This window comes from Bufo gargarizans, chromosome 5, assembly GCF_014858855.1.
Source record: "Bufo gargarizans isolate SCDJY-AF-19 chromosome 5, ASM1485885v1, whole genome shotgun sequence".
NCBI classification, from domain to species: Eukaryota; Metazoa; Chordata; class Amphibia; order Anura; family Bufonidae; genus Bufo; species Bufo gargarizans.
Genome location: NC_058084.1, coordinates 71950981 through 71968185, shown reverse-complemented (window position 1 = coordinate 71968185; position 17205 = coordinate 71950981). Strand labels below are relative to the sequence as shown.

At 42.6% G+C, this 17205-nt stretch overlaps 1 protein-coding gene across 2 annotated transcripts in view; it reads right to left on the bottom strand.

Moving 5' to 3' along the window:
* Nucleotides 1-17205, bottom strand: part of ZC2HC1A (zinc finger C2HC-type containing 1A) — a 63209-nt gene that overhangs the window by 8589 nt on the left and 37415 nt on the right. The window contains exons 8-9 of one of the 2 annotated variants that reach the window (XM_044294183.1): nt 14561-14680; nt 10987-11088 (exon numbers count right to left, since the gene is read on the bottom strand). In XM_044294183.1, the coding sequence (XP_044150118.1) occupies nt 10987-11088; nt 14561-14680 (222 nt within the window). The remainder of the gene's footprint in view (nt 1-10986; nt 11089-14560; nt 14681-17205) is intronic. The other variant, XM_044294184.1, reaches the window with a different exon arrangement.

Sequence of the window (17205 nt, the reverse complement as noted above, 5' to 3'; positions counted from 1 at the left end):
CAACATTCATCTGACAGGTTAGATCATGCACTATTTTTATAGAACAGGTTGTTACGGACGCAATTATATCAAATATGTCTACTTTCTATGATGTTTGTTTCAGTTTTACTTATTAAAGCATTTTTTGAAAACAAGAATTAGGTTTTTGTATCTCCATTTCTGAACGCCCTATTTATTTTTTATTTTTATTTTCGTCTTGTGCAGGTGCTCGTTTTTTGCAGGAACCGTTGACGTTTTTATATGTACCATTTTTGGGTACATATGATTTTTTGATCACTCATTATTACACTTTATGGGGCAAGGGGACCAAAAAAATGGTTGTTTTTGCGCAGTTTTTATTTATTTATTTTTACAGTGTTTACCTGAGGGATTAGGTAATGTGACTTTTCTATAGAGCAGATTGTTACGGACATGTCTACTTTTTCTTATTTATTTAAGTTGCACATAATAGCATTTTTGAAACCGAAATAATGATATTTTAGTGTATCGTCTGAGAGCCATAGCTTTTTTATTTTTTTGCGGGATGAGGTGACGGTTTGATTGGTACTATTTTGGTATATGCCTTTTTGATCGCTTGGTGTAGCAATTTTTGTGATGTAAGGTGACAAAAATGGCTTCTTTTTTCTTTACAGTTTTGTGATATTTTTATAGAGCTGATTGTTACGGACGTGGCGATACCTAATATGTTAATATTTTTTTTTATGTCTTTCACTTTAGCACAATAATAGCAGTTTGGAAAAAAAAAATGATGTTTTAGTGTCTCCATGTTCTGAGAGCTATATTTTTTATTTATTTTTTGGGCGATTATCTTAGGTAGGGGCTAATTTTTTGCGGGATAAGGTGACTGTTTTATTGATACCATTTTGTGGGACATACGCCTTTTTGATCGCTTGGTGTTGCACTTTTCGTGATGTAAGGTGACAAAAATGGATTTTTTTTTTACGCTGTTTTTATTTTTATTTTTTTAGGGTGTTTATTGGACAGGGTGGATCATGTGATATATTTATAGAGCCGGATATTACGGACGCGGCGATACCCAATGTGTGTGTTTTGTTTTTTCAGTTTTTTATTATAAAATAAGTGGAAAGGGGCATTTTTTTTTCCTTTTTTTACTTTATTAATTTAATTACTTTATTCATTTTATTATAAATACTTTTTTTTCTTTACTTTATTACTGATGTTCACTTTTGGGTGTCTGATCCCCTCTGCAATGCATTACAATACATCTGTATTGCAATGCATTGCCTGTTCGTGTACTACAGTGAGTCATACACTAACAGGTTGCCTAGGAGACGCAGCCTGAGGCTGGATCTCCTCGACACCCGTAGAAGGCAGGTCCCGATGCCATGCAAGGCATTGGACAGCCTCTGCATGGCATCGGACTGCCTTCTGAGAGATCCAGTCCCCGCCACAGCAGCGCGGGGACTCTGCACTCATTCGCACGACACAAACCCCTTCTATGTCGCGGTCAGCGCGGATCGCGGCATAGAAGAGGTTAATCCACCGGCATCGTCTTTTACAGCGATGCCGGCGGATACAGCAGGGGCCCGGTTACCAGGGACTGCCTGGCCCCTGCAGTGCTCGCGTGCGCACAGCTCCGGTGCCCACGCGATCACCATGACGTACTATTACGTCAAATTGTGGAAACGCAGTGGTTCCCATGACATAATAGTACGTCATGGGTCGGGAAGGTGTTAAAGGTGGAAAAAGTTCTGAAATTATTTATCTTTGTCTCATTTTTTTACATCACAGAAACCTGACATTTTAACAGGGGTGTGTAGACTTTTTATATCCAGTGTATATACTGAAAGGCACAAAGACTTGTATACCTACCTGTTTCTTCATATTTACTTGAATGCGAACAAAGCCCAAGTTATCCCACTACGCAGGCTGAAATATTAACCTTGAAAACTGCAACATCAACCTTTGGAATCAAATGTGTCTATAGCTAGAAATTTCTAACAAGATATTACTTCGTTTTTACATTATCTGCAATTTGAATAACTTTGTATTTGTTTTTCTAGCAATTTTCTGGAAGTTTGACATTGTTTATTTGCATTTTAGGTCTTTTTTTTAATAATTGCATTTGAGATTTTATACAACTTACGTATTAGAATAAATGTGGATTTTAATCAATGGTTTAGAGTATCTATGGTGAACCAGATGCTGAGGGCCTGCCTTTAGGATCATATCATTACCAGCTATTGGAGGGTAGTGTAGTGAGGATCCGTCCCCTCAGCTCTGAAGGTAGAGGCAACCAGCCCTGCTCACATGGAGGCCATTTTAAATCATTCCCACAGAACCCCAATAATGCAGAGGGCACTACACAGTGAGGTACTGCCCAGAGTTGCCAACCAGAATTTTTATTTTTTTCTGGACAACTTATCCCAAAATCACGGACAGCCAACATTTTTTACGGACAAATGGCAAAACCATAATGAATGATAAAGATTATAAGTAATACATGTCTATAGCTCAATACTGATAAGAACTCATTACCCGCATTCACTGTTATATAGGACTACTACATTATCTGTAAAAGGGGCGTGTCCAATACATGGCAAGACCCCCCCCCCCCCAATAAGCTGTTCTCTGCAGCAGACAGCTCCAGAACTGCCATTTTGAAAGGAGCCAGAGTCACAGCTCCATTCAAAGTGCAGCTCAGCCCTCAGTCATAAAGCTGATTTTATAATGTCTTAACGGCATTACAAATGTGATCCTTTTTTTTTTTGATATACCAGTAGCACATATGAATACATGAAACTTTGCTGTATATTTTATGAATAAAAGTGGCATCTTCCAGAGGTCGGACCTGCACCTATGTGACCTTAGTGGCATATCCTAGCGACGTGCCATCAATGTCCAAGGTGAAACAACCCCTTTAAATTCTTCAGGCAATGTTTTGCGAAGAACAATTCATCTTAGAAGTTGACTGAAGCTGCGAAAAATTTTTTTCTTTTCAGGAAATACTACAAAATGTAGTAAGATGTCTTCATCAAGTCGTAAGTGAGGCATTTCTGGAATGTGTAACCCCTTCTAGAGACCTGCCATTAAAAAAAGTGCACCTCTAGCCAAGAATGAGAACTTGAAAGCACATGCATGCTCGGCCATCCTTGGTACTACATGACCGGTAATTCTAGATGGTTATAGAGCCGGGGGAGCTCTGCTCATTCTGGTTTAATAAGTATGCTAAAATTGCATTACTTCTTTTCATATCCAGCAACTTTGACAGATAATTAGAAAGTCGTATTGTGTATTCCAGACAAGTCTCATGGATATAGGACATGTTGGCCGGCTCATCGGCTGCACGTTTACATAGGACAATTATTTCCCCCCGATCCTTGGCCCGTCCAAGAGATCGTGGTGCCCTGAAACTACCCAACAACTGTTTCTCGCTAGGATTCAGAAGAATGTATGCTCTCTCATCTTCTCAGACATAAAGCTGCAGCCCTGCAGGGACAGTGCAGTGAGCAGACCCCATAGCAGAGACTGGATCCAGGGTCCCACAAGTGCTGGGTACGGACACTGCATGACATCAGGGAGTGACTGAAGACTTTGTACACTGCACTTTACTTATGGGGTGTAACAGAGACTAAATCAAAGAAACAGTGTATTTCAGGTTATGAAATATTAGGGAAACAATATGATTTTTAAGGCTAGAAAACTGATTAGAAGTTTATAATTGGGGGCATTTGTCAGCAGTTTTGTCCCTATGACACTGGCTGACATGTTACATATGCGCTTGGCAGCTGAAGGCACCTGTGTTGGTCCCATGTTCATATGTGCCCGCATTACTGAGAAGAATTACGTTTTAATATATGCAAATGAGCCTCTAGGAGCAACGGGGGCGTTACCATTACACCTAGAGGTTCTGCTCTCTCTGCAACTGCCACACCCGCTACACTTTGATTGATAGGAACAGGGAATTAAAATGTTAAACTGGGGAGGCTGTGGTAGTTACAGAGAGCAGGTTACATATATTTAACCCCTTCGTGACGCAGCAATTTTTTTATTTATTTTTTTCATTTTTCGCTCCCTGCCTTCCCGGAGCCATAACTTTTTTTTTTTTTTTTTTCACATAGCTTTATGAGGGCTTGATTTTAGCAGGATAAGTTGCACTTTCTAATGGCACCATTTAATATTGCATATAAGGTAGCGGGGAAAAAAATTCCAAATAGGGTGGAATTAAAAAAAAAAATAAAAACAATTCCACCACAGTTTTACAGCGTTCACCATGTGGTAAAACTGACTTTTCATTCTCCAAGTCAGTATGATTAAGGCGTTACCACATATGTATAGTTTTTCTTGCATTTTAATAATAAATAAAAAAAACTAATTATTTTTTTCTTTGCATTGCCATATTCTGCCCACCTTTTTTATAGTTATGTCTATGGAGATGTGAAGGGCTCATTTTTTGCAAGGTGACCTGGACGTTTTGATAATGCCATTTTGTGCATGACTTTTTAATCACTTTTTCTTCAATTTTCTTTTAGGAGGTAAAGTGATGGGAAAAAAAACATAAAAAGTAGGGGGACTCAATTATTTGAGAACTCTGGGCAGCAAATTCAATGATATAGTTTAATCATCAAAGGACACCTCATATGCATAAAATGGCATCAAGTAAACCATACACATAAAATCGCATCAAGTGATAAATAAAATAGCATTAAAATCACTTAGGATAAAAACATGCGGCTGGATATAGGGTTGTAGGAGAGGGTTATGCTGTAATGCTCTGGTATGAGCCACACGATAGCGTACCTCGTTGATATAAGCCTCAGACTCGTAATAGAATAACTGATACGTTATTCTATTGCGAGTCCCATTTGAGGCTTATATCAACGAGGTACGCTATCGTGTGGCTCATACCAGAGCATTACAGCATAACCCTCTCCTACAACCCTATATCCAGCCGCATGTTTTTATCCTAAGTGATTTTTTTTTTTAAACTCGTTTTATTAACGATAAACTGTTCAGGTATGAATCAAGTAGGATAAAGCATATTAGTTTCCCACGCAGGGGAGTAACCCGATATGATACAAGTACAGAGTGATGCATTACACAGGGCATACATTTTAAAACCAAATAAATCATGTGGAAAAGTGCTGAGAATGAAAGCATACTACTTCACACATTAATGAGAAACTGAACACGTCCCCTTTAACCCAAACTAGGATTGTCAGTCGCTGAGTACATACGAGAGGTTTGCAGGGTTAATGTGGAGGAACACCATTCTCCCCAAACCGAATTTTTGCGGACACTTCCTGTGTTTAAAGACAATGTTTTCCATGGACACTACGTGGTTAACAAGGGACTTCCACTGGCCCAGAGATGGTGGTCTGTCTCCCATCCATCGGAGCACAATAGCTTTCCTAGCTAGGAATAATGATTCCCCTAAAAATATTCTATCATAATGGGACCACGTCTCCTCATCCAGCACTCAAAGTATACAAAGTTTGGGACAAAGAGGGATCGCAGCAGGGACCATTGTGGATAATATCCCCAGGACGAAGTCCAGAAGCGGCGAATATAGCTGCATTCCCAGAACATATGCCAGAAGTCGGCCGAGCATCCGTGGCACCTACTATGAGGGATCCTTCCCATCTTATGTAACCTGGTTGGAGTGAGGTAGCTCCTATGAAGAATAAACATCTGGACCAATCTATTATTAATAGAGGGTGAAACCCTGGTCGGAGTAAGGAGCGCCTCACTCCCATTATCCTCCGTCAGAGAGGGTATGGATAGCTTCCATTTGTTTTCAATAGCAAGAGGGTTCATTGTCATGCGGTTGCATAGCAGATGGGTGTACAGGGCGGAGATGATTCCTCTCGGACCCTGCGATCTCAGCACTCCTATCAAAGGGTATTTTGAGATAGCCCTCCCCAACACTCTTAGCTGAGCCTGCAGGGCGTGCCTCAATTGCAGGTACCTAAAAAAAATTATCCTGAATCTGCGAGAAGGAGCGTAAATGCCCACCCTCATACAAATCTTCCAGTGTGCAGACTCCATGGAGCTTCCACATATCAACCCCATCCCCCAGACTCAGATGAGTAAACATGGGATTATCCCACAAGGGAACCACGTCAGGCAGGTCCTTATATGAATGCAGTTTAGAAGCCTGCCACACTTGATGTGCCAGCCTGTGAAGAGGGAGCAAGCGACCGCAGGGGCAATTTGAATTCTCCAAAACCGGCCAAAGAGTACCCAGACGCAAGTGCTCCCGTAGAAAGTACTCAGCATTGGGCAAATCAGCCGATGATACCCAGGGCCTCAGGAACTTAAGCTGACCAGCTAAGTAGTAAAGAAAGAAGTCCAGAAGAGAAGCACCCCTTGAGTCTTAGGCCTCTGAAGCACAGCCAAGGATAACTTCCTTCTAGCTCCACCCCACACAAACGAGGCAACCATGGCGTGAATACGATCAAAGAAGCCCTTAGATATGGGAGCGCACGCATGAGCTAGAATATATAGGCCCTTGGGGAGCAGTATCATTTTTACAAGATTCAATCTGCCCATAATGGAAAGGGGGAGGGACCTCCACGACTTGAACTTGTCCACAAAGAGAGCCACCAGGGGTTCAATATTCAAAGTGCATGATAGATGTGCATTTCTAGTGATCACTATCCCTAGGTACTTAAAACGATCCACCACAGGTAGGTTGTGGTAGTGAGACGGCCAAGTGTGGTCCCAAAGAGGCATGATAACTGACTTGGTCCAGTTTATGGGCAACCCAGAGAATCTGTCAAACTGTTCAATAATCTCGATTGCTCTAGGGAGCGATGCCTCAGGGTCAGACACAAACAGGAGCAAATCGTCAGCATAAAGTCCTATTTTATCTAACCTGCCTCCCATGGTGATACCCGTGTATATCTGAACCTGCCTTATTCTTAGAGCTAAATGTTCTATAGCTACTGAGAATAACAGAGGCGACAAAGGGCATCCTTGCCTCGTGCCCCTATTCAGTGGGAAGGAGCTGGAGTGATGGCCATTTATTAATATATCTGCCCTCGGTCGCCTGTATAAAATCTCGATCCACCTGATGAATTTCGGACCGAAGCCAAAACTCTTCAACACGGCAAGCAGAAATGTCCACTCAATCGAATCGAAGGCCTTGGCGGTGTCCAAGGAGGCCATAGCCCAATGCGCCCCCTCAGCCGTCCCTATCTGTGCAATCACCTGGGCTCTCCTGATGTTATCAGAGGTGGACCTGCCCGGCATAAAGCCTGACTGATCACTATGTACTTCTGAAGTGATCACTCTATTAAGGCGATTTGCTAGAACTCTGGTGAGAATCTTATAATCTAGATTCAAAAGGGAAATAGGACGGTATGATCCGCATTCCAGCGGGTCTTTATCGGGCTTCAGAATAACCACTATTGTGGCGTCATACATAGAATCCAACAAAATACCACAGGTGTGAGCTGTCTTATATAGTTTGTGAAGTTGCGGGCCCAATATGTCTGTATATCTGGCGTATACTTCAATTGGGAAGCCATCCGGGCCAGGGGCCTTCCCAGCAGGGAGGTCCGTGATTGCTAATTTAATCTCATCCAAAGTGATATCATCCTCCAATACAATTCTATCGAGATCACTAAGCCGAGGATGAGGTACCTCAAGAAGGTCACAACGGAATCATATAGATCCGTGTAAAAGCTCTCAAAGCATTCTAGGATTCTTTGGATCTCCCAGTCCCCTTAAATTCCAGGACAGGATTTTCATGGAGGCCATTTCGGGTTCATCTCTGATCTTATAGGATGTCTTACTGCTTTTCCCACTAGAGAGAAGCGAACCATTACTATACACCACTGTCCTGTCATTCCTCTGTCTAACCCTGCTAGAGAAGAAATCCATACCTGAAGAAAACAAATCCTAAAAGGAACATAACTTAATACGTTGAAGTAACAAGGTGAATATATGGTCGTTGGAGTCTGATCCAACTAGTATATGGGCCCATATTTCAGGGACCTGCATAGTGCAATTAGATGGAGTACCTATGCAGGTAGTGCTCCCATCCCATATTATTATGAGCAACAACAATATATATTCACATATAGTGGCAAGGCATGCACAATAAGGTGAAATAAGCTATGATATAACTCCCACATGATTGAAATGTGGAACATCGTGGTCCACAACCGCAGACACAATAATAAGTGGATGAAATAACGATCAGTAAGTCACCAAACAGCAGTAATACTTGCACAATGAACGCAACCAGCGGGTCAGTGCAGTCCTGAACGTCCCGATTTCCTGGAGACCCAATCTTCCGCTTCTTTAGGGTCAGCAAAGAATATGGTTTTCTCCCTATCCACTACACAAAGGCGCGCTGGGTACGCCATAGACTACTGCAGATTCAGGTCCTGCAGTCGCCGCTTGACTGAGACAAATGTAGCTCTCTTCTTTTGTAGATCGGCCGAGAAATCCGGGAATAAAGAGATCAAATTTTCTTGCTTGATCCGAGCTTGGCTAAGGATGAGATCTCTGTCCTTCCAATTTAATAATCTTGCAAGGAGAGGCCTCGGTGGAGCACCGGGAGGAGGGGATTTGGCGGGAACCCTGTGCGCCCTTTCTATGGCGTATGCGTTGGAAAATGGCGCCTCTGGAAAGAATGCTTTGAACCAGAGCTCGAGAAAAGTGGCAGGGTCCCGACCCTCTGCTTTTTCCGGGAGGCCCAGGATTCGGACGTTGTTTCGTCTGGCTCTGTTCTCCAGATCGTCACACTTCTGCTGCCACTGATTCACAGAGTGCTCAAGATCTTGTACTTTTTCCACCAAGGGCCTGGTCAAGTCTTCAAGTGAAGATACCCTGTCCTCAGTATTCTTAACACGGTCTCTAAGCAGCTGGACATCATGCCAAAGCAGGCCCAGGTCCACCCTTACCTCCTCAATCTTGCCGGTAAGCGATGTTTGACAGGAGGACATCGCTGACATGAGCTGTATATAGGTTGTCTTCAGGGTCAACTCCGTTTCCTCTGGGCTCTCTGCTTCCAGTTGCTGCACTGCCTGACCTCGGGTGACCACCGCGCGTGATGGTGAAGGCGAGGCTGCACCATGTTGGCCCTCTTGCCTGGCGTACAGCTGCAGTTTGTGCTTTGTTTGGACCCATTGTCGGTGTGCGGGGTTTCCTCTTGCGCTTGCAAGTTGGCAGGTTGCCAGGATTAGACAGGATTAAAACGGGGAATCGGAGCAGGTCTAAGATGCGTGCTCACATGGCGGTAGTTGGCCACGCCCCCACCCTAAGTGATTTTAATGCTATTTTATTTTGTGTGATTTTATCCTGTGTGATTCACTTGATGCGATTTTATGTGTATGGTTCACTTGATGCCATTTTATGCATATGAGGTGTCCTTTGATGATTAAACTATATCATTGAATTTGCTGCCCAGAGTTCTCAAATAATTTAGTCCCCCTCCTTTTTACGAATTTATCATTGTTTGGAGGTGGGTGTACCCAGAGGAGTGCACCTAATGCATACTGGGTTCTTGGGTGAGCCGCTTAACAGTTATCTTAGTCTCTATATGAAAAAAAAAACGGCTAATCAATTATTTTTTCCGTCACGCCACTCACCGCATACGTTAAGTTTTTTTTATATTTTAATAGAACGGGCGTTTTCACACATGGCGATGCCCACGATGTTCATTTTTTTTATTAAGTATTTTTATTTTGGGGAAGGGGGGGGGGTGATTTGAATTTTCATAGATTTACATTTTTTAGAACTTTAAAAAAAAAATATATATATATTTTTTTTTTACTTTTTATTAGAACCACAACAAGTGGACCACAACATGCAATCATCAGATTGCAATTCATATAGCGTAATGGAATTTTCTCCATTATCCTAAAAGAAATAGTTACTGTATATTACAGTTCAGTGCTGCCACCTGCTGACCTGAACTGTAATGTACATAATGTACAAAAAAGAAAAAAAACCGCCATGAACAGTCACTTGTTAGTAAGATCAAGATATCATTGAGAGGTAATACATATAGTATAAATCACAGCAAAAAAAATAAAAAAAATCCCCATAAAATGTAACCTACGTCTTTTCTGTGCACTGTAGCCTTGATTCAGTGTCTAGCAATTGAATCCTGACTATAAGCCTTGGGAGAGAGGGAAGGGACATGTCTAGCCTATCAACTATTCTAGTATCCCCTACTTTTATTATACAATGAGTGAGTTCCTGATGATTATCAGGGCAATATAGGGAGTGGGATCGCCCTTGTCAGGGGGTTGCTTTTCATTTTTTCTGAATTCTTTTTGGGAGTTTTATGGTGACAAGTAAAGGTTACGTATAATTTCTGAACTTTAATATACAAGTAATGAGCCTAGAAGCCGAATACAGGCTCATGCTCATTACTATGAATGAATGCCTTCCCCGATTTCCGCCAGGGGGAGGCGTTCAAGCATGTGAAGCGTGTGCTTCCAGGTTTTTTCGGCTTCTCAGATGCCGTGGTCACATTTGACTGCTGGTCGTGGACATTGGCCACGGTTGTCTGCTGTATAAAATAGCAGGCACCCGCTGGCTATAGCGTTCGCTCTGTTACGGAGTGGGCGCCATCTTAAAGACCCAATGAAGTCATGAATGAGTTAAACATCATTTTTCTCAGCAATGTGGGCACATATGAACAACACAGATGCCTTCAGCTGCCAAGTGCACATGTAACAGGTCAGCCAGTGTCATAGGGACAAAGCTGCTGACAGATGCCCTTTAAGTGTGTCCATTACTCACTATTGATTGCTGTCAGGGAATGGAAACATTCATTCCTTATATCAAGTGCACCATTACTGGTTATATTTAATGCACTGATCATGTCCGTCTGAGCCGTGTGATGGTGTCTGGTGGCAACGATGGGAAAGGGTCCAGAGAATGTAAATAATGTTTCAAATTACTGACAGCAAGCAGAGATCATATCAATGGATTAGAAAGTTGCTGAAGTTTTGATTATGAAATGATCTGAAAACCTGTCAGTGGCAGTTCCAGAGAATATACCTGGAGTAGCTTTCTGCATTGTATGTTTTCCTTTTGTTAGCGGAAAGAACGGAGGTTGGGTTTCTTGCCATGCTGGGCGGTGTACTTGACTTTAATGACCCCCTGAAATAAAAAAAAGATCAATGTTTAAAAATATTACAACAAAATCTAATTATGTAGAACTACTATATTTATGGAAGCGGAAAATAGATACCAACATTTTTTTGGCCAACACCTATTTCTCCTGCCCCTTTCCCCTCATGCACATGCATGCTTGTCACAGCCGAGCATGCATATATTGTCAATAGGGAAAGAGGAATAAGCCGTGGCCAGACACCTCTGGTGGCAGCCTACGAACCTTACGAAAGGATGCGGCAGGTAGAAAATCCAGAATCAGAAAACAAGAAAAACAGATTAGAGGGATGCATTCCCTTTAAAGGATACGGTCTCATAATTCTGCCACTGACCAAGTCAAATCCTTACATTTTATCCTCTATTTCATCTTACAATAAAAACAGAGAAATACATAAAGAAATCATTTAGATGTATCCCAGGAATTCAAAGAAATTCTCTTCTCTTCCTCTCAATCCCATGTCTGGCTGTAAGCAAGGCCAGCTTTAGACAAAATGTGGCTCTGGGCAAAATCAAAAGTGGGGCCCCAAATCTTGTAATAATGTGCTAAAAAACACAGTCCGACACCTGACACCCCTGCCGATCAGCTATTTGAGCAGGTGGCGCATGCTATTCACTGCTGCTGTCCCATAGACATACAGCGGTGAGCCGGAAGAGAGACGGCACATGCGCACGTCTCCTCAAACAGCTGATTGGTGGGGGTGCCCCTACAGTACCCTAGTAGTAATAATATAACCATAATGTCCCCCTGTAGTGCCCCCCACTAGTTCCAATATATAATGCTCCCCCCCATAGTGCCAGTATGTATATATATATATATATATATATAAAATGTTCCCCTGTAGCGCCAGTATATAATGCTCCTCCATTCCTCCCCAGTAGTGCCAGGTATATATAATGATCTCCTTCCCCCCTTTCCTGGTGCCCCCAGCAGTGCGGACATTTAGTATAAAAATAAAAAATAAACACCTCCCTTCTTGCGCTGTTCTAATGAAGTTGGACGGCCATGAGTGCGCCCCCCTTTATGGGTAGCGAAGTGGCGTCCTAGGGGGGATAACTACCCTCCCCTATCTATTGTTCCGGCCCTAATGCAGAGCACATTACCGCAGGAGGTATAACAGAAAAAACTATTTTTGGAGTTATTACTATCTATTATAAAAGTAGAGAAATTGAAATTAGCTAATTTTTCCAAATTTCTGGTAAATTTGGTATTTTTTTTTATAAATAAAAATTTATTTTTTTGATTCAATTTTACCACTGTCACGAAGTACAATATGTGATGAGAAAACAATCTCAGAATGGCCTGGATAAGTAAAAGCGTTTTAAAGATATTACCATATAAATTGACACATGTCAGATTTGCTCAAAATGGCCTGGTCCTTAAAGGGAATCTGATAGCCACTAGCACATTCGCAATACCCAGTCCCCATAGCTCTGTGTGCTTTTATTGTGTAAAAAAACGGATTTGATACAAGATGAGTCCGGGACAGGACTCTTTTCAGGTTAATTTGCATATATGTATCAAATAGTTTTTTTTTACCAAATAAAAGCACACAGAGCTATGGGGACTGGGTATTGCGGATGCGCTAGCGCCCATCTAGCAACCCATGTCCTCAGCTCTATACACAAAATCCCGGTGACAGGTTCCCTTTAAAGTGAAAAATGGCAGGGTCCTTAAGGGGTTAAATTTACTGAACTATGAAAATCACAGTCACATGAGCTCCCTGCATGTAAAGCTTCTGGTAGAAGCCAAGCTGTCAATGAACGCAAATAGAGCATGACGTATGATATCAATACGCTGAAGAGAAGAATCACGCGATCTGATGTATTTAGTGCAACTGTCCTATGATTCATATATTCCAAACTCACAGAGACAGAGCTCAAACCATAAGGGATTGTTTATTCTAGCTATTCTGAGTAAAAGGGGTTCTCCAAGATCTAGTAATATTTGGCAGGGAGATGTGTAAAAAAAAAAAAAATTAAAACCTTCAGAATGTCCTACCGCTTCTGCACTACTGCACCAGTCCCCGATGTACCATTCATTTCCATGTGACTGCTGCAGCATTGACGTCACAAAGTGAAGACATATGAACATGATGTCATCACTACAGCCCCATTGGGCATCAGAGAGGCAGGTACTGGAGACACTTTAAAGAGCTCCTGCAAAAAATGTTATTCTCTGACCTGCTACAAAGGTGCATGATGTAATCTGTAGTGAATGTGATTTTTTTTTACCAGTGGCTGTATTTGTGAGTTATAACCTCCCTTATACTCCTCACCTGTGCCATGTGACCAGCAATCAGACTCACCAACTGACACAGCATCTTATGTGCAGACAGGAAGTCAGTTTCTCTCTGTATTCCTATGGGAGCTTCACTCTCAGTCTCATAGGAATGAATAGAGAAGTAACTGACTTCCTGTCCTGTGTCAGTTGGAGATCAGAGTGTTGGTCACATGACACAGCTGAGGATCAGAAGGGAGGTTATAACTCACAAATACAGTAACTGATGAGGATCAGAAGGGAGGTTATAACTCACAAATACAGTAACTGATGAGAAGATCAGATTCACTACAGATCACATCATGCACCTTTCCAACAGGTCAGAGAATAAACATTTTTGCGGGAGTTCTACTTTAAGGTTAACTAGTTTTGTTTTTTTTCCTGCTTAATTTTAATAAATCTTGGAGAACTCCTTTAACACAGGCAGGGTACTATGCTCATGCTGGTAGATGATGGTTTTGAAGCGGCGTGGTTACTATGAACATTTCTCGATCTGGAGGACCCAGCATGTCTGTGTATGAACAGTCCAGAGATGTCAGTGGGCACAGTGTGACGTCTCATTTTTCCTGCGGTGGTGCTGAATGAAGAGTGAACATATGCCGCGTATGAGAACTGACCACTATTGGTGTCAGCAGAGGTATACCCGATCTTCAGCCTATTTTCAGGGGAACTTTCTAACAAAAACTGAAACCTCCTTTAAATGTATCTTGTGGACAGTTTTTTTTTTTTTAAGGTGTTTTCTGAGATATATATTTTTTTTTACCGATTACCTACATCAGTATCTGATCAGTGGGACCCCTGCCTATCAGCGGTCCGAGAAGGCACCGACGTTCCAGTGCGTCAGCGGCCTTCTCTCTGCTTTTCCTAGGAGCAGCTCAGCCCCATAGAAGTGAATGGGGCCGAGCTGATACCAAGCACAGCTGCTATACAATGTACGGCACTGTGCTTGGTGAGCTGGAGAAGGTTGTGGTGATCACAGGAGTGCCAGTTCCTTCTCAAACAGCTGATCCAGAGGATAGGTCATCAGTATTAAAATCTCAGAAAACCCTTTTCGTTTTATTTCTACTGTTTTTCTGTACTTGTTACGACGCCATACTTCTGTCTTGTGATATGGAAAGTGCTACAGAAGCGGACGGCACTACTTCGTGCGTGTACAACGCCTCCTGACTACACAATACTTACTTGCTCATGGGAAGTAATTCATTAGATCTCGGGATGGAACTGCCTGTTTTTGTGTCACTCTCGTGCAATCTTTGTGAATCTCTTCCTGTCCGCAGGGGTGGGCCTAGTGTACCCACTTTACTAGTAAAAAGAAAAGGTGGACTTGGTTCATTTGATTATTTTATGACATATGATAATATGCTACCAACCAGTGTCGGACTGGGATGCCTAGGGCCCACCAGTAAAATTCATTCTGGGGGCCCACTGTACAGCGACAGGCAAATATTACCTGCTCACACAGAGGCAGACAGCAGCAAGACGCTACAAGATGATTTATTATGGGGGGTCTCTGCAACAACTTCAAAAAGTGGGCCCCAGGGAAGAGCATACTGGCTGGCCTGCCCTCCTATAGGCCATCTTAACCTTCCGCCTATAATAATAATAAACTAATAATATTTGTTTTATAATGATATAGGTTATTTTAGATGCGGTGCTGGTGGACTGGGGGCCCACCTTTCTCAGGGGCCCACAGGGGGATTCCCGTCCGAGGTTGCTACTTCTAGTGCAATGTATATGCACATGTGGTATTGCTCACCTCTATATAGGCTTAGTTTGATGTAAAGAGAACACCAGTTGTCCTATGCCGGATTTCATACATTGCAGTGTGTAGGGTGAAATCAGAGGCAAATCTGCACCTCAATTTGCATGGGGGAATAAGTGGCTTCTATATGTGGACTTAAAGGCTACTTACACCTTCGGGGGGATTTTACTCATTTTGGGCTAAGAATCATTTTTCAGTAGGTTTTTATTAAAAATGTTCAGCTGTTTCTGAGATACATTGGGGGGGGGGGGGGGGGGAGTATCCTAGCGATATGCCCCCAGTGTGTGAGCTAGCCCAACCTCTAACTGTCCTCAGCGGTAGATCGGCGCTGTAGAAGGTTTAGGGCTTGTCCGAGATTTTCTTTCATCTCAGACAAAGTCTTTAGAGGATGAAATAAGGTCCAGGAGGGAAGTGCTTTTAATAAGAAACTAAACACAAGAACAAGGAAACACAATTTGAAATAAGTTGGTGGGAAGATCAGAAGCAATGTAAGAAAATGGTATTTTACTGAAGGAGTAGTAGATTCTTGGAACAAACCTCCATCAGATTTGGTTGGTAAGTCAGCAGTGAGTGAATGTAAGCCTGCACGGCATAAACCTATATCTACCCTATGAAAAGGAAATAATATGAGGGCGGACTAGATGGACCATGCAGTCATCCTCTGCATCATTCTTCTATGTCATCTCTTCACAACCAACATTATCTCTGCGAGTTGCTCTATTTAATGGGGGATTTTTTTAAATTCAATATTCATAGAAAGCAATTTTTGGTTTACAAACTTTTTGGAATTTATTTTATTTTATTTGGGCAGTACTATATCATTAGAAATAAAATATTAAAGGGGTTATCCAAGAGTATAAAGTGTCCCCCATGTGCTAGGCCCCCCACATGGAATATACTTACCCCCCTCCCTGCGGCACTCCTGATCCCCGCACCGCCGCTGCTGCTGCTTCTCTCTGTTCCGGTGTCGGGAAAGAGGGGGGGGGCAGCCAATGACCGGTGGGGATAGTCTCCATTCCCGCCTGCCATTGGCTGTCGTCGTCCCCCCCCCTCCCAACGCCAGATGTTTTCATCGGTGCACGGGGAGAAGCATCAGTGGCAGTGCCAGGACCAGGAGCGCTGCAGGGAGCGGGGTAAGTATATTCCATGTGGGGGGCCCGGCACATGGGGGGACACTTTATACTCTTGGTTAACCACTTTAAATAATGTCCTCCTGTAACAGCAGAGAGATGAAAGTCATCTCATTGCTATTTTACTGCTGCTGTGAGGATAAGATGTTATCTGTTTGCAGAATAGTAGATTGTAGAATTGGGATAACAGTACGACATATCTATTGCTCTAATGATAGGCCAATATAAAGATGCCCACAGAAGAGGAGCGCAGTGTCATGTGTGACGCTCTAATTGAGTCAGTCATTCCCCTTCACTTTCTGACTGAGAAAGAGAAGCGAGGATGTTTGCTGCACATCCCGATACAGCTCACATGATCACCTGATCTAATGGTGATTCACACCTGCTATAGATCAGAGTATGGAAGGTAACTTATTCCATATTATAGTAAGAAGTCATCTGCTCCATCTGCAGTGTTAGGCCTCATGCACACGACCGTTGTGTGCATCCGTGGCCATTTTCAGTTTTTTTTCACTGACCCATTGACTTTCAATGGGTCCGTGGAAAAATCGGAAAATGCACCGCTTGGCAGCCGCATCAGTGTTTCCTGGCCGTGAAAAAAATATGACCTGTCCTATTTTTTTACGGCCAACGGTTCACTGACCCATTCAAGTCAATGGGTCCGTGAAAAATCACGGATGCACACAAGATTGTCATCCGCGTCCGTGATCCGTGTCCGTTTTTTCCTATCATTTCAATGGCAAACTTGACTTAGATTTTTCATGTCCGTGGATCCTCCAAAAATCAAGGAAGACCCACGGATGAAAAAACGGTCACGGATCACGGACCAACTGAACCCCGTTTTTGTCGTGTGCATGAGGCCTTAGGATGAAGGGCGACACCCTGTGGACAGTCCATATAATATACACAATATTCGGCCCCATTCACACAACCAT